The sequence below is a fragment of the Terrapene carolina genome, unplaced genomic scaffold (genome assembly GCF_002925995.2).
Source record: "Terrapene carolina triunguis isolate 2854851 unplaced genomic scaffold, T_m_triunguis-2.0 Scaffold231, whole genome shotgun sequence".
NCBI classification, from domain to species: Eukaryota; Metazoa; Chordata; order Testudines; family Emydidae; genus Terrapene; species Terrapene triunguis.
In genome coordinates, this window is record NW_020664582.1 from 10,163,553 (window position 1) to 10,186,841 (window position 23,289).

Consider the following 23,289-nt stretch of genomic DNA (forward strand, 5'->3'; position numbering starts at 1 on the left):
CAGAGGAACAAGGTAACATGGATGCAACAATGGCTCCGTGTGGTAGAAACAATCTTCTCAGCCCAGGACATTCAGGGAATCAGCATCTTATTGCAACAGCACGAGAATGTACCATGAACGTGACTACAAACTGCCTAGACAGCAAAATACTGAGGTGGCTCTTCCATTGGTTGCCCTGATGTGCTGACCCAGCTCAATAATAAAGTCTGGGTCAAATAGATTCCGGAGGACGTTCATAGACATTAATACAGTAGCACAGCATGTAACCCCCCAGCCTTCCTGATGAAAGATGCAGGAAGAGTGTCTATTGTCACCCAGACAATATGGTCCAAATTGGGGCCCACATTTCATTATGTCATGGCAGCGGAGAACTGAGGGGGACACACTCGGCCATATAAAAAAGATGCAGGGAGGGGAGACAGGCTGTGAATGTATGAGGCTTGTACCACATAGAGAGGTAAAAAGTTGGGGGGACGTGGTCCCATCATCCCCCACACCAGTGGTTTGCACCTATGCAGAGGGTCACTTTCAAAATTTCCCTTAATTAAGGAGGTACTAGGTAAGGGGTGCGGTTCTACTTCACTAAGGAAAATTTTGACCTAGAAATTGCACTGGGGACATGGTAGCCCAGGAAGATGAATGGGTAAGAACTTCCTCCATTCATACACCAGTTTCTTCTAGTCTTACTCAGTCTTTGTGACTGGCCCAAAAGAGAGGACAGTGGTGGGAGAGAGACAGGAGAAAGAGAGAGAGAGAGAAAAAATATTTACTCTCCTTACCTCCAGCTTTGCAAACTTGTCAGATTTGCAGCAAGCATTTTCAGCATTGATGAGTTTGGTGAGCAGGAACTCCCTGAACTCTGTGTTCTAGAAAGGGATAAGTGAAGCGAGGTTGGTAAATCAAAACCATTTAAATACTCTTAGGTAGCTAATCTGTCCATAATCCTCCATGCCAGCAAATACATCTCGACACGTCACATCCTGGACACTTGAGCATTAGCGGCATGTTACAAATCCATCCTGCTTTACTTTTTCTCCTGCATTTTATCAGAGACCTAACCAAATGAGCATTCCTTCCAGCGTCAGTGAAGACAAAGTGGGGAGGAGGTATCTAATAACAACAACCCTTAACAACCCCCCAGCCACAATTTCTTTAGGGAGTTCAAATGGAAGGGTGAGAACACCTTGGTCCCATCTGAAAGAAAACACCTTCAGCACTGCAGTGTGGCCTAGTGGATAAAGCACTGGGTTAGGCCTCAGAAGATATGGATGCTACTCCTGGCTCTGCCACTGGTCTCCTGAGTGACCTTGAGCAAGTCACTTTACCTGTTTGTGCCTCGGTTTTCCCATCTGGAAACTGGGGACAATGATACTGATCTACTTTGTAAAGCGCTTTGAGATCTATTGATGAAAAGTGATATATAAGAGCGAGGTATTATTAATAATATGCTGGGCATTAGTTTATTCGTGACTCAGAGGGAAGAGTGCATCACCTCTTGACTCAACACAACCATTCATTTTATATGCAAAAGTATGTGCAACTGGGGGGAAATTCACCACTGTGCAGGGGTCAGTACAAGGTCCATACATGCAATTAAATCCAATTTAAGCCCTATTTTGAAGGCTTACGTGGATCCCAAGCCTTGTGCTGATCTTCTACACAGGGACTGATTTCACTGTCAATTTAGTTACACACACACAGCCAATATGGGATACGCTCATGTAAAAAAAATATTTTAAATATATGTCTGATTTTATGTACACACAGATACTGCTATAGAGTGGGATATATTATAGATCATATTTAATTAGGGAATTAAACATACAGTACATCTAAATTAATTTGTTTTTCTTTAAAACAATATTTGTGGGTGTATTCATGTCTCATGAAAACGAAGGCTAAATAGCAATGACTAGAGCCATTCAGCATGGGCAGGCACTGGTTCAAGCTGCTCCAAACAGCTCTGCCAATGCACTTTCTTCCATCCTAACCCTCCAATAGCTGCAGAATTCTGCTCCTTGGCATCTCTTGTACAGAGAATTGTGCCAAATTATGTGTTGGTTTGGACTAGATTCAGAACCTCCCACCAAATAATTTTTATTTGCAACTCAGGATTTTGCTGAGATCCTTAGAGATCAAAGGTTAATAATTCACTGTTCCACTGAATTGGGGGGAGGGATAGCTCAGTGGTTTGAGCATTGGCCTGCTAAACCCAGGGTTGTGAGTTCAGTCCTTGAGGAGGCCATTTAGGGATCTGGGGCAAAAATCTGTCAGGGGATTGGTCCTGCTTTGAGCAGGGGGTTGGACTAGATGACCTCCTGAGGTTCCTTCCAACCCTGATATTCTATGAATTGCCTAGATCCAGCACCTGTATCAGCCAACTCAGCATAGTTTCGCTCACTGATTGACTGATACCAGCTGAGGATCTGGCCCTAGAGTTTTACTCTAGCTCTGACCTCAACCCTACTATATTTTACATAACAAACAGGTGAACTTTGAGACCGTTTGGGTAGATATTGGGTTTTAAAAACCTCCTTCGTTGTGCTTTCTATTTCTTACTTTTTGAAATACTGGTGGGCTTGGCAGAGATGGACCAAACGAAGGGACATCTTCCCGGGCAGTGACCGACACCTATTAGAACCAAAAGAAAGCAAGAATATATGAGTTACTCGAGCGCACAGGTGCAGCAACAACATATTAGTAATGCCCAGAGTATTCACGTCTCTTGGAGTATCTCGGCAGCAATCCAGGCAAGGCTGCTAGCAAGACTCATAACACAGACGTGCTCCAAGGCATACATTCATTAAATGCGTTGTATCCGTTTACGGCCCAGCCTACTTAAGGGGCACAAGACTACAATGGAGAGAAACAGAGTGGTAGGGGCACTCGACTGGGAGTCAGGAGACCTGCATTCTATGCCCAGCTCTGCCCCTGATCTGCTGCGTGAACTCGGGCAAGCCTCTCTGCCTCTTTTCCCCCCTTATCTATTTAGCCTGCAAGCTCTTTGGGGTCATGGTAAGCGCTTACGCTGTGGGGATGTGCTACGCCTGCCATAACAGGACTCTGGTTCTCAACTGCAAGCCTCTAGGTGCCGCTGTAATACAAATCAGACACAATAATAAACTCCTCTTACAAAGAAGCAGAAGTCAAATCCCCATTCTGAGACGGATTTCCACTTGTACTGAAGACTCACTGGCTAGAACACAGTGTTTAAGCCAGTGGCATCGCTAGGAAACCCGGGTCCAATTCCTGAGTCCCCGTCCTGTGCCCTCGCCTCTAGGTCCCATTGCCTTATTACACTAATCACAGTCGTCTCACTGATACCTTGTGTGTGCCCCCTTCTATTTGTCATAATCACTTGTTCCTTGGGTGTGAACTCTTTGGAGACAGGGACCATCTTGTTTACAGAGTCTAGGCCCTGATCCTTGACTGGGGCCTGTCGGTCCGATCACAGTGCCAACAATAAAGAATTACCCTGTCTCAGTGGTATGCAACGTTACCTTTCACACCTGCTCCGCTAGTGTACCCCTGCCCTAATCAACACACGTAGAGGGCTATGCGAGATTCTAGTCTGCTCCCGGTCACAAGCAGCACACACTGTACCCTCAAAATGTGGGAACAGGCTAATGTACCAAGCTGGCTAATAATTTTAGATCTTCATCTGACAAGTAAGTTGACATTGCTTGGTCAATAGACCGCCTGCCCCTTTAATTCTCTGGCCTGTTACTGATGTCTGCAGTGCTCTGGCAGTCAGCCAACTTGTTAGAAGAGTTAAGCAGGGTATAAAGATGGATGCTAGTAAATTTCAAGGCAGATTTGCCATCAAATTGGAAGGGGCTCTTTGGAAATGGGGAAAAAAGAAAGTAAGACACTAATAAATCCCACTTTGCTACTTCCAGACCTGCAGTCACTGAGGCAGAATCGCCTGCTAGAGCCTAACGTTGTGAAATGATGTTTCCATTCGGATGATTTAATTTGCGTGGCTGGCTTCTGTTGCAAAATGTCCCTTTCAGTTCTAATAGATTTAACTCTTAAATGTTAAAAGCCAAAGAAAATCATCTGCTTAGCCAAGGAGCGTAAAGAGAGAAGCATGCAGGAACAAGCAGCTAAGTGCGCACGGCAAGTGTCCTTTTGACCTTTTGATCACAATTTGAATGCGTGTGCAGAAAATGAAAGGAAGGGACAGTCCCTAGCAGATGGGGTGGGGTGGGATGGACACTATATTGCTGTGCAGAAGTTGCTGTAATAGTTAGACACTTCCTTTAAGAGCCTGAAGGCTAAGAAGACATGAAAAGTGAATCATTTACACTCTCACACAGGGTGGATTCACCTCTAAGTTCACTACCATGTCTTAGCACAATTCCAGCAGCGGGCCATGGTCTTTGTAATAATCTTGTTGCATGTTCCTTGTTCTCTGGATAGAAAACTTGCAGGTTCCCTTGTAACACTACCAGTCATATCACCTTCACAAGCACAAAAAGTTTACCAAAAGGCTTAAGCAAAGGTTACTCTAGATCACAGCACTTGCCTTAGAGATATACCCATTCCCAAGGCTAATCATTTATTCCTGCATTAAATACATTAAATTTTATGGTTAATTGTATGTAGCTTTTAATTAGTTTTCATAGGAATTCCATTTTTGTTCACGGCTTCAAGTAATGTATTTCAATTTTTAAAACTATACCTTACATTCTCTCTTAATAGTTATCAGATAAAATATATATATACATATTTTTATTCTGTGTACATTTGAGCACTGTGTAGAGAAGGCTATAAAATGTTCTAAGACAAATTAAAAAATTAAATAGCGCACTAATTTAATATCTTCCACTTAGAATTAGTATACTATTAGAGTTAAAACACTTATGTACTAGACATTTTTGTATACATTTAAATATATAATAATGGTTATATATAACATTTATGTACCTTAACCTGTGAACATAATTTGTTGGGGAAGAGTCAACATGGTTTTTGTAAAAGGAAATCAGGCCTCACCAATCTACTAGAATTCTTTGAGGGGGCCAACCAGCATGTGGACAAGGGGGATCCTTGTCATTGCGGAGAGTTCTCTGAAAACATCTACTCAATGTGCACCGGCAGTCAAAAAAGCGAACAGAATGCTGGGAATCATTAAGAAAGGGATAGCTAATAAGACAGAAAATATCATATTGTCTCTATATAAATCCGTGGTACGCCCACATCTTGAATACTGTGTGCAGATATGGTTGCCCCATCTCTAAAAAAGATATACTGGAATTGGAAAAGGTTCAGAAAAGGGCAACAAAAATTATTAGCGGTATGGAATGGCTGCCATATGAGGAGAGATTAATAAGACTGGAACTTTTCAGCTTGGAAAAGAGACGACTAAGGGGGGATATGATAAAGGTCTAAAAAATCATGACTGGTGTGGAGAAAGTAAATAAGGAAATGTTATTTACTCCTTCGCATAACACAAGAAGTAGGGGCTACCAAATGAAATGAATAGGCAGCAGGTTTAAAACAAACAAAAGGAAGTATTTTTTCACACAGCGGACAGCCAACACATGGAACTCCTTGCCAGAGGATGTTGTGAAGGCCAAGACTATATCAGGGTTCAAAAAAGAACGAGATAAATTCATGGAGGATAGGTCCATCAATGGCTATTAGCCACGATGAGCAGGAATGGTGTCCCTAGCCTCTGTTCCCAGAAGCTGGGAATTGGCGACAGGGGATGGATCACTTGATGATTACCTATTCTGTTCATTCCCTCTGGGGCACCTGGCATTGGCCACTGTCGAAGGACAGGATACTGGACTAGATGGACCTTTGGTCTGACCCAGTATGGCTGTTCTATGTTCTTATGTTCACTATTTATGTGTATACACAGTATAAACACAAATATGAAATATACATAAACAGCCCACAAAAAGGTAAATAGTTTGTGAACTACTTATTTATTATCCACAAATCTGAGGCATATGCCAGACTGACATATCTAAATCTAATCATGATTTTACTGCAGGAAGGATTAATTGTTGATTGTCATGACTGTCTCTTTTCATGTAGGCATAGAGGAAAGTAAGCAAGTGCTTAAACTTTAAGCATGTACTTAATTTCCATATGCTTTAAATTAAGTAAGTGCTTAAGTGCTTTTCCTTAGTATTTACAGTATTCAAGATATTTCCTATAGTCAATAAAAGGAAGTACAAGGGGATATTGTATACTCCCATTGACTTCAATGGTGTTTTGATTGGGCCCATAGCAAGGTTCAAAGATTTACATTCATAGTTAGCTTTATGTATTGTGAGTCATCTTAATCACAAAATTAAGCACTTAACAGTCTTTGCAGCATCAGGGCCCTAATCTATTTATCCAAGTTAAAACTGGTAAGTTTTTAAGGGTGACAACTGCACATCCATTGTCAGATCTCAAGTGGACTCGCAGAACCAAAATTCAGCAGTTTCACTTTCAGAATCCTCTTACCTTGTAAGATTCATTGTCTGTTTCAGGGCTCTCCACTTGCACAACAATGTATGCATGCAGGAAATTTGAGGCAATCATATCTGGGACAAATGGAGTGTTTTCTTCTTGAAAGATAATTGCCACTATGTCGTTACCAATGTGTCTCTTTCTCTGGAGCTGAATGGAGAGCATAAATGTTCGATAGTTAAAAGTAGGCATTCAGATGTCTCCTGAAAACAAATATCTACTTTGCATGAGCAATTACTTAGACCAAAATTTTCAAAGTTGGGTGCCCGAAGCTAGACCTAAGGACAGAGTAGATTCTCAGTCACCTGAAGTCTTTAAATCAAGACTGAATCTCTTTCTCAGAGGCTATAACTCAAACAGAAGTTATGGGCTTAATATAGAAATTATTGGGTGAGGTTCTATAGCCTTTATTATGCAGAAGGTCAGAGTAGATGTTCATAATCGTCCCTTCTGGCCTTAAAATCTATTAATTTAATTCCCTACATTCATATTTAGGCCCCTAAATAAGTATCCTGATTTGAAACTGAGCCTCCACTGCTCCCAACGCCCCTGAAAATGAGGCCATTTCAGGGCCTAACTATAGATTTAGGTATCCACCTTTAGGCACCCAAGCCTGAAAATTGTGACGTCGCTAATTACATTAGGTCAAAAACATGCAGGGATTTTTAGATTAAAATCAGCACCTGTTAAATCTCTGCTGCTCAATATTTAAGGGAAATCACTTGGGCCTGATCTACACACATTGTACGAGTTTAACTATATCAGTTAGGGGGCATGATGGTTTACCAAAATACTTATACTGGTACAACCCCTAATGTGGGCACAGATATACTTGTATAAAGGTGCCCTATACCAATATAATTTATTCCCCTTCCTGTTCAGGAATAAGCTATACTGTTATATGGCACCTTTATACCAGTATAACTTCATCCACACTCGTTAGTTTGTGCCATTTTAACTATAACATAGTTAAAGGGATACAGCTCTGTATGTAGACAAAGCCTTAACTTTCTTAGCCATGCCAGTCTCAAAGGGCTTGAATTTAGGGACTATAAAACCACACCGTTTAAAATGTTCTAGGTGGCACATACAAACGTAAAAGGTGCCTACTGGAAATGAATGTTCAGTTTTTCATTCATTACAGATACCCAATGTCCATTTTAATAATTCCAAACTCATCTTCAGTTCCAATATTTAGCTTTTCCTTTCTGTTTAAAAGTTTCTCTCTAAAGCAAGGTCGGCTCTCTCTCTTACCTGTTGTGCATCTCCTTCAGTAAAAGGCAACTTTGTGGAGACATGAAACATAATCTCTCTGTCCCTGAATACAGTGTACACAGACTCGGTACCAGTCTGACCATGCATTACATCCAGGCCCCCTCGGAAACTAGAAATAAAAGAAAATGTTGGAAAGAACTGAATAAATACTAACAGAACATTGACCCAAGGCCATAGCTTGTTGTTAAATTATTTAATGATATAGACAACTATCTCCTGTATGCATCTCTAGTTAGCTAGTTAGTGATATAGACAACTAACTCATGTATCCATATATAGTTAGTTATTGTTGTTATAAATAATTAGCTGATATATAGTTAGCAAGTATAATGATTAGTAATCTGGAGCTTAATTTTCAGTGGTTTGGAATTCAGAGAAGCATCTGACACCAGATCTTTAACGTAATTATCTGAGATTTCCAAGCCTACAAAACAGCCTTTCTTTGGGTATTTAATCATTTCCAGCCCTAGTCTCAGGCCGAACCTGGAAGCCTCAAACTGTGTGAAAGCAGAGGGGGAAGACAAATTATCAGAATGTTTCAGAAACTTAAAAGAAAAAAAACGGTCCACAGCTAGTAGTAAAAATGAGCGAAAGTTTGGTTGGGTTCAGTCTCCATGGGCTACTCAGTCTTTAGCTTCCTTGCAGAGACAGCCAACAAGGCTAATAATTGGTTCCAATTCTGGTAGTGTGATGTGGGAAATAGCCATTCAGGCCTGATCCTGCAATCTTTATGCATGCATAACTCCTGTTGAAGCAAACAGGAGGGCTTGCAGGGTCAGGCTTCACGCCACCTTTATAGCTCCCTAAACCTGCGCCCATTGGAGCAACCTTCAAGGTTGCTCTAATGTGCACCCAGCTACCATTAGATACAAGGGGCCATTCCGACAGCAGAGGTGTTCCAACCAGGACTTCTTCCCCAGACATGCCCCCTATGACAGGTACTATGGGGCCAGTGGCATGTGACTTGCTATTTCAGATTTATACTACCTGGGGATTCTTCCTTACTAGTGAAGCCAGCTTATCATCCCTTTTGCAATGATGGCGCAGAGCAAAAGGACAGGGATGATCATCTGATACCATGATCAGATACATTTTGTTCAAGTTCTGCAAATTCATTATAGGTTTGCAACACACTTAGAAAAGTACACGAGAACATGCTGAGTGTGTTTTCCATATGGGTTAGTGTCATTTGTGACTGAAATGACACTTGGTGTTTTAAAACAAAGGAAAGCAAATTTGCTACTCTTTTTTTCTTTGCCGTTCTGACCCCTTGAGTAGCTCCCCGGGTTTTGAAAGAACAGCCACAGTTACATTTGTTTCTGGTTTGTACAACACAGTCCAGCAATGAAGTGACTTCTGTTTCTAAGGCATTGGATGTTTTTACACCTTAAGTGGTCTTTTGTTACATTTATTTATAAAACGGTTTCCTTTATTTTCCTCACCCTTTGAAATCCTGGAGTGTTATGGTTTCCCCTAGCAAACTCAAGAAGTTCGTGAAAGCAGGGCTCTCTTCATTATTCCCAAACAATTCTTCCTCTAAAGTCTGCAAAATACATCAACAAGTAAAGTAAAAAACTCAGGCTAGTTTTCACTCTAAGGATGCAGGGGCCAAACTGAACGTTTAAAGACACATTAAAACCAGAGATGGATGGTGTAATAAGGGTTGAGACATCAGCACTCCCAAATGTCAGGCTTTTGTTACTCAGGATGGGCCTGATGCTGATATTACTGTCATCAACATAAATCAGGCGTAACTCCGCTGAAGTCAATGGAGTAACTCTGGTGTAAACCCAGATCAGAATCAGACTCAGGTAGCACAATCTCCACCTAGCAAAGTAACTTAAATGAGCATACTGTGGTGGGGTGCGTAGGCTGGGCCTACTGGACGCAGTATGGAAAGAATTCATACTCTCTCTGAGCAGAGAAACTACCACAGGTATCAGCGTTCGGGAGCTGGAATAAATTACTCTGTTAAGAAGGACAATGAAAGAAATGAATGCATGGGACTCTGAGAACTGGGTTGGTTGGGGGTAGATGTAATAAGGGGATAGCTATACTGCTTACTTACGAGAGCACTTTTTTGCCTTTATTTCTTTGGGTATTTTTCCTCAGAACTAGAGCTTGTTGGGAAATTTCCAACACAACACGTTTTTCATCAGAAAAACTCAATTCATCAAAACCAAACCTGTTTGCAAAAAAGGATCGGCTCTGACAAACCTCCCAGTTCCAAACAGTTTTTTGAAAAAGTTCTCTCTCAAAAAATAAACCTCTTAAATAAAAACTAGCCACATGGCAATAACAGACAGGTAAGTGAATGCACAAGTCAGGAAACAATGGAAAAGTCACTTTCCTTTGATTGTTTCTCTCCTTCTATATGTAGCAGTCAGAAAAATGAGTTTGTCCGCACATCATGTTGGCTGAAGCAGTCAGTGCTGATGGAAGCCTATGGACACTGATTTATCTTCTGCTTTCTAAAAGAACTCCAAAAAAGCAGGCTTGCCTGTCTTCAGCAATCAACCTGAATCAACTATGCTGCTCTTATCCACACATGCTCTACTTCCACAGCATGCTGAAAGCCACTGGGCTGGAGTCATGTAGTACAGAAGTACCAGGCAGAGGAACAGACCATGGTATGATTCGAAACATCTGACACGGGGGGGTGAAGTCCGCTGAAGTTTGGCTGAAGCTTCTAATCGGCAATCTAACATTTATACCACCCTTCATCCTGAAGGATCCTGCAAGTGCAGGAATCACTTTTCCCAGCACTGAAATGCAATCCCCTTTGCAGGGAGCCATGACAGTTGTTTGTTATCACACTGCAGTATTAATGCTGCACAGGTCGGGAAGTGAGAAGTCCACCGTGTTCAGTTGAAACTGCAGGGGGATTTTAGGAAAACACAATTCCAAAAGCTACCGTATCACCCTCCTCAAAACCTACCTCTGCTGTGATGCCTTCAAATCATGCCCTTCTGGAATTAGTTAGGCAAGCAGCAAGACAAGTGTTTACTTTTTCTGCTAAACTCTTCCTTTTTGTTATCTCACGCTCCCTCTTTCCCATTTGTCTGTTTGTCCACCAGTCACATCCTCTCTGACACTTCAAGCATATGTTCCGTGGTGCAGGGCCACCTGGGGGGGGGGGCAAGTGGGGCAATTTGCCCCAGGCCCCGGGCCATGCAGGCGCCCCCACGAGAGTTTTCAGGGGCCCCCATGAGAGTTTTCGGCGGGTCTTCGGCAGCAGATCCTTCAGTGCCGCCGAACACACCCGGAGCGTTTGAAGGACCCGCTGCCGAAGACCCGGAGTTTCTTCCGCAGCAATTCTGTGGCGGGGGCTCCTTCCGCTCTGGGTCTTTGGCGGCAATTCGGCAGCAGGTCCTTCACTCGCTCCACAACCCGCCGCCGAAGTGCCCCAAAGACCCGGAGTGGAAGGACCCCCGCCACCGAAAACCCCAGGCCCCCTGAATCCTCTCAGCAACCCTGCCCTGGTGCAGGAAGTAAGGCCAGATCCTCAAAGGTTAAGGTGCTTAACTCCCATTAAAATCAATGGGAGTTAGGTACTTACATACATTTGAGGATCTGAGCCTTACTTCTTTGTTACTTGTCTGTAGAGTGACTAGTAGAATGCAGCCCTAATCCATAATTTGGTCTCTTAGATGCTATAACCCACAATCCAAACAATAAATAATATTTACAACAGATAGGTTCACAATAAGCCTAAAAGCCAAGACATTCTTATTAAAAGTCCCTGCAAGAAACTTTAGAATCAAATAAAAGGAAGAGAAAGTATGGCTAATATTAAATCCAAATTAATACTTCATTGGAACATTGGCGTCTTAATCATCTCCCCTTTGGTATATTTCATAACAAAGGGACCTTAATTATGGTCTTTGCATTAGTTATTCAACACACAATACGATGAAATATGGAAATATAATTCAAATGCCTGTCAGAATAATATCTGCTAAATTATAAGATTCATCTCTGTCTGTATTGCACATGCTAAACTCCTAGGTTAATGAAAGCATTTTCAGTGAACGCATATCTCCATAGTCTAAGACTTCCAGTGAAAATATAACTGTTTGGCTGTCTAAACAAACATCTGATTAAAAAAAAACCATGGCCACTAAAATGCATTTTCACATTAATTTAGCTTAGGGTTTGATTTATATATTCATTTATTTTTGAATCATATCATTTATTAACGAGCAAGGGAAATGTGCAAGTAATAAGAAACATATTATTAGAATGAAAACACGACAACATAATTACAAACATTTAGAGGTGCTGAGCACGGTCAGCCCCCATTGACTTCAGCTGGAGTTTTGGGTGCACAACATTTAAAAATCCCACCCCCTAGCTACTTTCTAGAATATGCTTAATGACAATACAATGGGGTTACTTACCTGTTTAAACTTTTGATAAATCACACCAAATTTAAATGTGTTATTAACCTCATGCTCATCATAAGACACTATCATCTGGGATGCCTGGAATAAAACATAATTTGAATGATTTAATTCAGTAATTTGTAGAACCGGAGTCTAAAATGTTGCATAGATAAAAAATGGCATTAAGGAGAAGCACAATTTAGACTGGAATGGTAAAGTTCTGTAGGCAGGGTAAATAAGTCTTCCATGTCTACACAGCCCTAAATTCTTATTGGTCACTTGTTCGTGGCTCAGTACCGTGGAGACTCAGGGCCAAGCAGTTTAGAAATCATTAGAGCTATGCAAATAATTAATTTTTTGATTGACTGGCTGAACCAAAAACATTTTAAAAACCCAAATGTTTTGGATAAAACCAAAACAATTTTTTTATTCAATTTTTTGGCAAACCATTTGGTTTTGGTACTGATCGAATGTTTTGTTCAACCTGGAACAAAATGAATTGCTTCATCTTCACATTTTAATTTTTTTTTTTTAAACAAAACTGAAGTAAAATTTGAAAGCATAAAGTCATTGCAAATGAAAAAATCGAAACATTTCATTTCGAAAACAGCAAAACAAAACATTTCTATATTCTCAGAATTTGCATGGGCAGTGGTTGATGGAAATAATCCAGTGAATTTGACACACGTTTGTGAAATGTTTCGGTCACCCAGAATCTGTATTTTTTGGCCAAAAAAATTCCATCCAGCTCTAGAGGTCACTGCCCCAAATGGCTGCTCGTCTAGAGGCACCAGAGAAGACAAACAGTACAAACAAGAATGGATGGGATGCATGTAGAGTGGACATCATCAAACAGGGGCTCTCTTTTCCTGTATTTCTTGGAAGTGGAAATTGAAGGAGTTTGGTTTGTGAGAGAGAAGTGGATATTCCAGGCACCTGGGGCAGTGTAGAAAAAGGCATGAAGATGGGCCTGGCTGAAAAAAAGGCAAAGATGGTGGTTGGATGCACCAAACACAGCGCAGGTAAGTCACAGGAAGCAGGAAGAGGGCCGGGAGAACATGAAGATAAAGGCAGGGCCAAAATTATTGAGAACTCTGAAGGCATGGAGCAGTGGGAACCAATGCCAAGATGAAAATACAGGGGCACGTACAGAGTAGTGGGAAAAACTGAACTGATACCTCCATAGAATGTAAGGGCCCAAATTTTCAACAGCAGCCTCAAGTTTTTAGTGACCAGCTTCACATTTGTCCTCAGGCTGGAGTAAATCCACCTGAACTTCAATACACTACTTACATCAGCAGAAGATTTGGCCCATAAGGTCTGATCATGGAAGGTGCTGAGAACCCACAGCTCCCACAGCCTTCCAATGAATCTGGATTTGAACTTCCCAAAAGTTTGGGGTTGTTTGGATGGGAGATTTTGGCACTCTACCATTGGGTGAATTAGAGGTTCCTCTTGAGTGGCAGCATATGGTGCACCTTCATTTTTTAAAGGTTTGCATTAATAGGAGAGTACTCGTCAAAGACATTCTTCTTAGTGAACAGTGCAATGGACGTTCTCAACTTCCAAATAATAACAAAGCAAGAATAAGATAATGTTGACCTTGGTTTACACCAAAAGGTGGTGAAAATGCCTTCTAACATACTCTGTCTCCAACATAGATAAATGTCTATCAGGGATGATCTAGACAGTATTTGGTCCTGCCATGAGGGCAGGGGACTGGACTCGATGACCTCTCGAGGTCCCTTCCAGTCCTAGAATCTATGAATCTATACAAGATACTTCAAAAATGAAGACTATGCTTTAACTACACACTAAGAGGTTTCTATGGTAGCACAATTGCATGAGTAGCGACAGGGAAACAAACAAATGGAATCCAGTTGCTAGATCTCTTTCAACGAGCACATTTTGTTCCGCCCCACATCTCCTCAGCAGGTATAAATTGTCACAGCTCCATGGAGCTAGGCTGGCCCAAACCTAGATGGTTCAGGCCATTTATTCATATTTTACACCAACTAAACCAGCTCAAATATTCAAAACCTGGACACAGGGCAGCCACACATTTATCTGCCTGTTAGCCCCATCCATGTACCCCCACAGTAGTACAGTGTGTGTCTTTGTCCCCCTCTAATGGTTGGTCCACATAAAAGGAGAAGAGCCTACTTTAGCTATCTGCTAATAGAATTACTCCTTTAGTTTAATCAATAGAGACTGAAGCTGTCAGCATTAATGGTCTCCAGTTCATACTCTGCCAATGACACAAGTGAGGTTACATACGTATCTTCCCACTCACACTTCATTGCTGCTTTTAAAAATGGCATTAATGTGGAGCTCCTGCCTAGAGGCTGAGATTTTCCAAAGACCCAAGAGAGTTAAGCGTCCAAATCAGATGGGAGTTTAGTGCCTAACTCCCTTGGACTCCTTTTAAAATCTCAGTCATGTTGAATGACTGCCATTGTTGTTCTACACGGGGAAGGAAGGACATTTCATGGTCACTGGAGAATCACAGCATGAGCCACTTCAGTTTGTTTCATGAATGTTCTAACTAATAATGGCTGTAAAAGGAGCAACATCCTTTTTTCTCCCCTGCATGGGGCTTGCAAATACATCACACCTTCAATTCTGTCTCCTACCGAGGGGAGATTCATTGTTACAGGAGAGGCACAGTTCCCAGCAACTATGGCTTGTTTTGTCTTGTCTTGTGTTATTCTTTTTTTTTTTAAATGAGATCAAAAATAGGCTATGTCATTAAAACACACTCTTAAATATAACCGTCATGCTTCTTCAAGTGTCCTGCAATCATGACTGTGGGCCAAAGTATGAATTGAAGAATTATAGAGTGTTGAGAAAGCTCTCAGCAGCACAGAGAATTCTTTTGGGCAAAAGTGGGCGTGAACTCAGAACTATCTCCTGGCTCACACGTTATGGTGACAGCTCTGCATGAACCACCCGAATAAGATATTCCACCCCAAAATAGAACAAACTACCTGCCTATGCATTTTGATAGCGGTTAAGTAGTTTTAGGGGTCACACCTCCCCTCGTGCACAGGCATAAATCTGACTTGAAGCTTGTGACAAGAATTTGATGACTCTCTAAGTGTATATTGTCACTGCAATTTTTTGTGGGCAACCTCATTCTAACCATTAAATGCCAGAATTTAACCCTAAATCAACGTCATCACTAGAGAGGTACGAATCTATAGGGCTGCTTCATCATCATTAGAAAGGAGCAACTCTCAAGGGGTTTTGCTTTAAAGCAGTTCAAATAAACATTTTCTATAGTTTTAACCCACGTGGGCTCTCAGATCCAGAGCTTAGCTTTAAGTTTTGGTTTCAAACAGACCCAAAAATCTCAAAGTGAGACTCACCAAGTTTTCCATTGATACCACGTGAAACCCACTAGTTCCATATGATTTGGATACAACACCATGAACTGGCCCTAGGTTTGCTCCAATCTGGCCCCAGATTAGCACAAAAGCTTTGTAAAATCTTTAGGGTATGTCTACACAGCAATGTAAACCCAGGGTTCAAACTCAGGCTCAAGCCTAATCCCCCCTTCTATCTACACACAAATCGCGCTAACCCAGGGCTTGAATCCAAGATCCCACAAGGGTGGAGGTTCCAAGCCTGAGTCAAGCTAGGACCCAGGGTTTAAGTCCTATTGTTTTGCAATGTAGACGCAGACCCACTGGACTCATACTCTGCAAGTCTTCCAGAAGTATTCCACAATCCCACAGGCTGACTTTCTTTGTCCTCTGGACAGTCAAGTTTGGCGGACAGTCAAGTTTTCCCACATTGCACCACAAACAAAGGGCTAGAGTGGCCACATTTTGGGAAGGCACTAGGAAGCCTGGAATATGGGTGGTTGGACTCGGGTCCTCATAATGCAGTGTAGATGCTGGAGCCCAGGCTGGGACCCAGGGTTCAACAATTCCTAACCTGAGGTTACAAATGAGTGTAGATGCTTAAGCCCTAGGTTAACAAACCCAGGGTCTGCTAACTCGAGTTCTACTAACTCAGGCTTATATTGCGGTATAGACATTGCCTTAGTGAACATTTCAAGGGATGTGATCTGAATCTGGAGCTTCTACTGAAATCCCAAACCATGCCAGGTTCATGTAGTCACAGATCTAATAGCTCAGTGGTTTGAGCATTGGCCTACTAAACCCAGGGTTGTGAGTTCAAGCCTTAAGGGGGCCATTTAGGGATCTGCACATTGGTCCTGCGTTGAGCAGGAGGTTGGACTAGATGACCTCCTGAGGTCCCTTCCAACCCTGATAGTCTAGGATATCTATTAGCTAGATATATGCATGGCAATAATCATTGCATGTCACAATGACAAACTCTGTAAGCTTCTTTTTGTGCACAGTACAGTGTGTATAGACATTCATGCCAGAGTCATACCAAAAATTACATACCCTCTACAAATGAGACTTTGACACACTGACTCAACAGGAGCATAGAAATTAGAAAATGTGTTTTCCCCCCAAGATAGTAGCAGCTGTTTGCCATTAAACATCTTTTTGGTTTGCATGCAAGTAGCGAAGAGCCTCCTTTCTGTTCTACATCCAGCACAGAGGTGGGAATGTAACCCCTAAAGAGGCTGTCATGCCCTTCATCTTGAAGAAGGGTTAATACTATTTTAAGTTAAACTAATCAATTGGCATACGGTGCCCGGGCTCGACTTGCTACTGCATTCTACCTATTTTGAGGATTTCCAAATTCACATCCTGACTCATCTAATTAAAAAAACAGTATATTAGGAACTGCATCTGCACATGGTTCAGGCAGAAACGTCCTTAAAGAGACACGGCTACTAAACGACAGCGTTCATAGAAAAGTACCCATTGGTGTCAGTGAATACAGACCCCACTCACGTGACAGGGGCATTAAACTTTTATGACCTTATCCCAGGTCCAGTGACTGAGGTGAGGAAACAAAGTTCAGTGACTTACTAGAATTCCTGAGTCACACTCTCCCCTTACTCCATCAGTAGTTAATAAAAATATGCTTGCCTGCGTGTCTCACGGGTCCCACCCCCAAAAATGTTACCTCCTCGCTTTACTGCTATTAGCTATGCAGCCAACTAGCCAATCCTGGTAGCATATACTTATTTTGCATATGTAAATGAATGCACAAATTAGGCACGCAATGACACAAGCAGTTTTGAAAACCAGCCCCTTCAGATATAGCATTCCTGAGCCAGAGTATTTTATGGTCTTTATCCTCACCTTGGGGTACAGGACTGGGTTAAATTTCAGTCCAGAGGCATCGTCACAGAAAGCCTGCCACAAAGAAAAACAAAATCAGCATGAGACGGGAGGACAGTGTTTATAAAAGCACTTGGCTTCTTTTTACCTCTCAGTGGGGGCGGAATAAATACAATGCCCTGCGAGAACTCGATTCCTCCAGCGTATAGGCAGAATTGCCCTCTCCAGTCTGCACAGCAGATCTCACCCCCAGCATTCCACTCTCCTTATGTATGTGGAATTGCCACCGAGGGAAGATATACTCAAAGTCAAGGCTGCTAACTTAATATAATGAGCCAAATTCGGCTCTAAATTGCATGCATTGTCTTCGCAGCTCCGTCTCTAATTCTAATCCAATCAGTGATGGCATGGTCGTCACAGGATTTTACAGGTGAAGACTATTCATAGGAGTTGACTTCTCACATTAAAGGGTTTGCACAAAACAGACCTAAGTGAATAATGATTCATTGCCATTTAAGTGGCACATATATAGCCTTTTGCTCCAAACCACCTTTACAGCTCTCTTCTCATTTCACAAAGGTGCATGCAGGCAGACATTTGTCCATGGAAATGATCGTGGGCCAGTGGCAAAGCAAAATTTGTTATTTGCAGTTGTTTGTATAGATTAAGTCATCCAATCAGGAAACAGAAAAAATACCACATCAGAAAGGCAACCAATCACACAGCTCAAATATTAAACTCATGAAGATTGACTGCTGGCAGCAAGCAGTTTGCAAGCCTGAAATTTGTCCACACAAAGCATACAAACAAGTTGGTAAAAATCACAGTCTGTTCTCAGATAATGTGAGAACAGAATAAAGGGCAAAATTTGCCAAATAAACTGCTTAGCAAAGTTTTTCCCTTGCTGAAGTAGGAGTCAAAATAAAGCTGCATTATCACTTGGCTCCCTGCAGAGAAGGATAAGGATACCATAGTGCAGGCAAACTAGAACAGCATTTTGTTTACGACAGAGAGCGAGAATATGTGTATTTGCTGCCCCTTGTTCTGTCAGGCCAACACACAAAATAATAGCAGAAATCTTCATTTTCTTTATGGCTTTGCAGACTATTTACATCCCCCCCTCTCTCCTAATTCCTTCTCTCCTCTCTGGCAGCAGCAGATCATGGCTGTGCTCACATGTAACATAGTAGTAAGAATAACCAACACCACCATCCACTCCAATACCACTATTCCACCAAAGATTTCCAAGATCTTTACAATCCTTAACATTACTATGACTCACTGTTCCTGAGATGTACACATTATATTATCCCCATTTTACAGACGTGGAAATTGAGACAAAAAGCAGGTAAGTGACTTGCCCAAAGTCACACAGCAAATAAGCAACAGAAGCAGGAATAGAGCCCTAAAATCTGGATACTATTCTCTACGTTGACTGTCTGAGAACTCCACCTCCTGCACCCAAGACAAATGTTATAGCAGCACAGTATTTGCATTTGCAAAGCTTTCCATGGTGCACCTAGAGCGTCCCCGTCTCGTAAACCAGTTCTCTCCAGGCAATATAGACAGTTTACCTTTGCAATCTGTGGGATACTAGGAAACTTGCTAAGTCCTGCCAGGGGGATTCTTTCATGTAATGTTTTCAGTTTGGACCTGAGAAAGGAAAAGAGAAGAACAGAGAGCATGAAATAAGTTACGATAATAGATATGCCTCCAGAGCTTCCATGCATACTAATTGTGACTGGTAATGTTCAGTGAAACCACAGCAGGAATCTCTTCCAGATGTTTGGAAATGATACCCTGCTGCATTTCCAGGGTATGGCTAGTAACGATTGCCTTAATTTCTTTATTGCCTCTGCAGCTCTGTTGTGTTAAAATATTCATATTTTGGTGAGGGACGAAGATGATAATTCAGACACTGGGTCTCATCAGTTTACAGAACAGATGGTGCTAAATATGATTGATATTATCCAATATCCTTACAGAGATTTTTATGTTCAGTTTCACTGGGGTTGGCTATAGATCAAAGTCTAATGTTTATTCCCAGAGCAATCTCAAGATATGGTATTCCAAATCCAGAGAAAGTAAAATAATACCCCAACCCCTTTCATATACCCAGGTGTGGCGTGTTAAATCTATGAGTAGCAAGTTCATCTACATCCATTAGGGTGAAAAAAACAGATAAAGGATATTTAAATAGTGATTTTTTGTTTAACTTTGGGGGGAGAAGGGAGGAAGTTTCATACCTGAGTATAATCCGTAAATATTCAGTACCATCTGCCTCTTCACACTTAATAGAAAGGATCAGATTTCCTAGGCTGCTGGCTGTACAATAAAAATTTAAATGATCCTAAAAATAGAAGAGATGTGTTAATGTGGTGTGATAAGGCAGCCTTATCTACTGACAACAACCTGTATCCCCGCTACCTAGAATGCTTCTTAGACACTGGTCCCCGTGTCAAGAGAAAATTGAGGATGACTCATTACTGTCTTAAGAAATTCTCCAACCCCTCACTCACAAATGCTCCATGTCTCCGTCCTTTGGGAACCTGAGGGGGCTTATTTATTTTTCAGCCTGTAGACTTTATTACTCTGTCTTTCGTTTGTTCACAGAGACAAAGTGGACTACAATATTTTGATTGGCAAAGGTAAATAAGGATTTTTCCCTCAGGATGAGACAACAGCATAAAATTATAGAAATATAGGGTTGGAAGGGACCTCAAGAGGACATCTAATCCATCCCCCTGAGCTGAGGCAGGACCAAGTATACCTAGGCCATCCCCGACTGGTGTTTGTCTATTCTGTTCTTCAAAACCTCCATGATGGGGATTCCACAACCTCCCTTGAAGCCTATTCCAGTATTTAATTATCCTTATAGTTAGAAGGTTCCTAATGTCTAATCTAAATCTCCCTGGTTGCAGATTAAGTCAATTACTTCTTGTCCTACCTTCAGCATGCCTGAGAACTCAGACTCTTAGCCAATCAATGGAAGGGTCAGAGGTGAACCAAATAATAATTATCTCACGTTTCAGCTTGTGAATGTCTGAATTTTGAATTTTGTTTACAAAATGAAATTCTGAAAAAATTGTCATGTGGCATGACTCAAACAATTCCATTTGAAATGGTTTGTTAGGATTTTGACCATTTTTTAACATATACAATAAAGTACATTTCTAAACGAAAAGGCATTTCAAAACAAAAAAAATCAAAACTTTCTGTTCCAAAAACATTGAAACAAGACGTTCTGATATTTTCAAAACAGGTTTTCCCAATTCTTTTTTCAAACCAAATTTTGTTGAAATCTATATAATTGAGCAAAAAGTTTTGGTGGAGTGGAAACGGCTTTTTCCCGATGGAACACGATTTCCGAGTTTAGTGACAGGGGTCTCACGCTTTAGAATGCTGATCCAGGTTGGGTGACTGGGGCCAGGAAAGTCTTGAGACCCTTCCCAGCACTTGCGCGAATAGCACCTTTCTTGAAATGATGGGATTCAAACTCACAACCCCGGTCCTTTGTTGGGGAGGGGGGGAAGGCACACAATTCCAAGTTAACCCACTCCTCTGGGTTTCCCACGGTCCATCCTGTCTTCTCTCTGCCTGACTCTGCTGGATAAACTTTTCAGAAGAGGGGCTATCTTCATTTATATATCTCATACAGCAATGAGTGCACTGTCAGCTCTTAACAGAGAAATCAGCCCAATGGCAAAATGACAGAGATAGCTGAACAAAGGTGCAAGGGGAGGGAGTCCAGTAGTGAAACTGCCAGAGTTCTGCAGCCATGTTGTCAGGGGAAGTGCCCTTTCATGTCCTCACCCAAAAGGCTACATCTAGATAAACACTAGTTACTAGAGATGGCTGAAAAACGAAATGAGGTTTCCCCCCAAAAATTGTGCAAGGGGGTTCATTGTAATTTAAAATGTTGATGAAAATAAATCAACATTTTTCGACTGGCCAACTAATTATCCTCCTTGAAGAAAATTTGTTGGTTATACACGTAACACTGATGCCTCTAGGGAGGTCAGCAGCATCAAGGATCGCATCTAGGATCTCTGGATCTTAATGTGTGAGCCTCTATTGCAGGGGTCGGCAACCTTTCAGAAGTGTGGTGCCGAGTCTTCATTTATTCACTCTCATTTAAGGTTGTGCGTGCCAGTCATACATTTTAACGTTTTTAGAAGATCTCTTTCTACAAGTCTATAATATAGAACTAAACTATTGTTGTACGTAAAATAAATAAGGTTTTTAAAATGTTGAAGAAGCTTCATTTAAAATTAAATTAAAATGCAGAGCCCCCCGGACCGGTGGCCAGGACCCGGGCAGTGTGAGTGCCACTGAAAATCAGCTCGCATGCCGCCTTTGGCACGCGTGCCATAGGTTGCCTACCCCTGCTCTATTGCGTGAGCTAAAAGGCCTTCCTCTCTTAGCTAACGCTATAGCAGGCTCATTAATCTCTAATTTGCCTAGCCACCATTAGAGGGGGACAGAGTGCCACACTAAACAGATAGCTTACAACAGACTGAGAAATGTAGATGCATATTGACCACTGACCTTCCCTAGAAAGTGTTTTCTGTATGCCCTGGCTTCACCTTTGCATTCTAATTTATACCCATACGTGCTAGGGCTAAGGTTTTCCTCTTCCTCTTCAGAGATGCTGCTATCCGACGAGGTGGGCGTGCTGAGATTTTCCGGATCTTCAATCCAGTACCCTCCAAACTGGGGCAGAATGATCAAGGGATAAGGGCTTCCTTTCTCTAAAATCTGTAAAGAATTCCGATGCAGTGCCGTGAGGATACAGTACAGTGCAACGGGGACTGGATTAGCTGGGGCAAAGCACACTGAAGTCAGTGGGAGAGTTTCCCATTGGCTTCAACAGGCTTTGGATCAAGCCTTTAGAGTCTCCCATCACCATTAAGGAGAAACAGAGGAGTCAAGAGCTCAGTATTGCCAACGCCAAACATTTAAAAATCATGAGTCAGGCCCCCAAATCGATGAGATTGGCTTAAAAATCATAATTATTTTTTTTAAATAATACATTTGGGGCACTTTTTACTGGCCTTCTGAGCCTTTAAGGGTGCCCTTGAGTCACATTGTCAAGATTTTCTGTGCAACTAAAAGGACTAGAAAACATCATGCTCTTTTTTTCCTTTAGAATCTCAGCTTTCATTTCATCAAGTGTCTCCAGGATTTGAGGCTTTAAGAAACACACCAAACATCACGAGATTCATAACAACATCCAGAGCCAATGAGATTTTCATGCTGACCGCGAAAGCTGGGAAACAATCGTTTGTGTTCCAACCACTTGCAGATAAGTTCATTAGCAACTAACCAACACAGGTAGGGCCAAATTCCTGGGGTCTTTATTCACCGCTTGCTCACTCTTAACTCAGGAAGAACAACTCTCATTGACTTTACTGTGAGTTTTCCTGAGTAACAACAGACCAAGGGTGCATTTACCTCTGCAGTAGAAGTTGGACTCATTCTCAGCTGTCATGGGCCCTTAATGCTTATCACACCATCTTAAAAGATGGGAGAGGAGGGTGGTCCAAGGTGTGCTAGCCACTAGGCAGGAAAAATCAAATAGCCAGCCACATGCTTGTCAAATCAGCATGATCAATACTTCCTAGTCTTGTAGGAATCAACAATCGACAAGCCTGACATTGTACTTCTCTCACTGTCGCTGATCAATAGCAGTACTACCATAGGGTCTGGGAGAGTAGCCAGATTGCAAGTGAAATGTTCTAGCGTAAAAGCACCAAGTTAACAGCATTACCTTTGTTTCAGGCTATTTTGGGGGTGGAGGAAAGCATAAAACACTCATCACCAATAGTGGTTCTCCAACCAGAGCAGGATCCCGCCTTTAAAGTCAGTTACACTGTCTTCAGTGGTGCTGCAGGATCAGGCCCTAAATGAATCCCTTTATAACGACTTATGTTTATATAATGCCTTTC

General features: G+C 41.8%; 1 protein-coding gene across 3 annotated transcripts in view; it reads right to left on the bottom strand.

The window, feature by feature from the left end:
- Positions 1-23,289, bottom strand: part of RAP1GAP2 (RAP1 GTPase activating protein 2) — a 251,691-nt gene that overhangs the window by 21,072 nt on the left and 207,330 nt on the right. For all 3 annotated transcript variants that reach the window (XM_026656558.1, XM_026656556.1, XM_026656559.1), the window contains 10 exons: positions 21,890-22,099; positions 19,588-19,691; positions 18,916-18,994; positions 17,363-17,416; positions 12,147-12,230; positions 9,189-9,289; positions 7,726-7,855; positions 6,466-6,621; positions 2,560-2,631; positions 780-866 (listed from right to left, as the gene is read on the bottom strand). In XM_026656558.1, the coding sequence (XP_026512343.1) occupies positions 780-866; positions 2,560-2,631; positions 6,466-6,621; positions 7,726-7,855; positions 9,189-9,289; positions 12,147-12,230; positions 17,363-17,416; positions 18,916-18,994; positions 19,588-19,691; positions 21,890-22,099 (1,077 nt within the window). The remainder of the gene's footprint in view (positions 1-779; positions 867-2,559; positions 2,632-6,465; positions 6,622-7,725; positions 7,856-9,188; positions 9,290-12,146; positions 12,231-17,362; positions 17,417-18,915; positions 18,995-19,587; positions 19,692-21,889; positions 22,100-23,289) is intronic.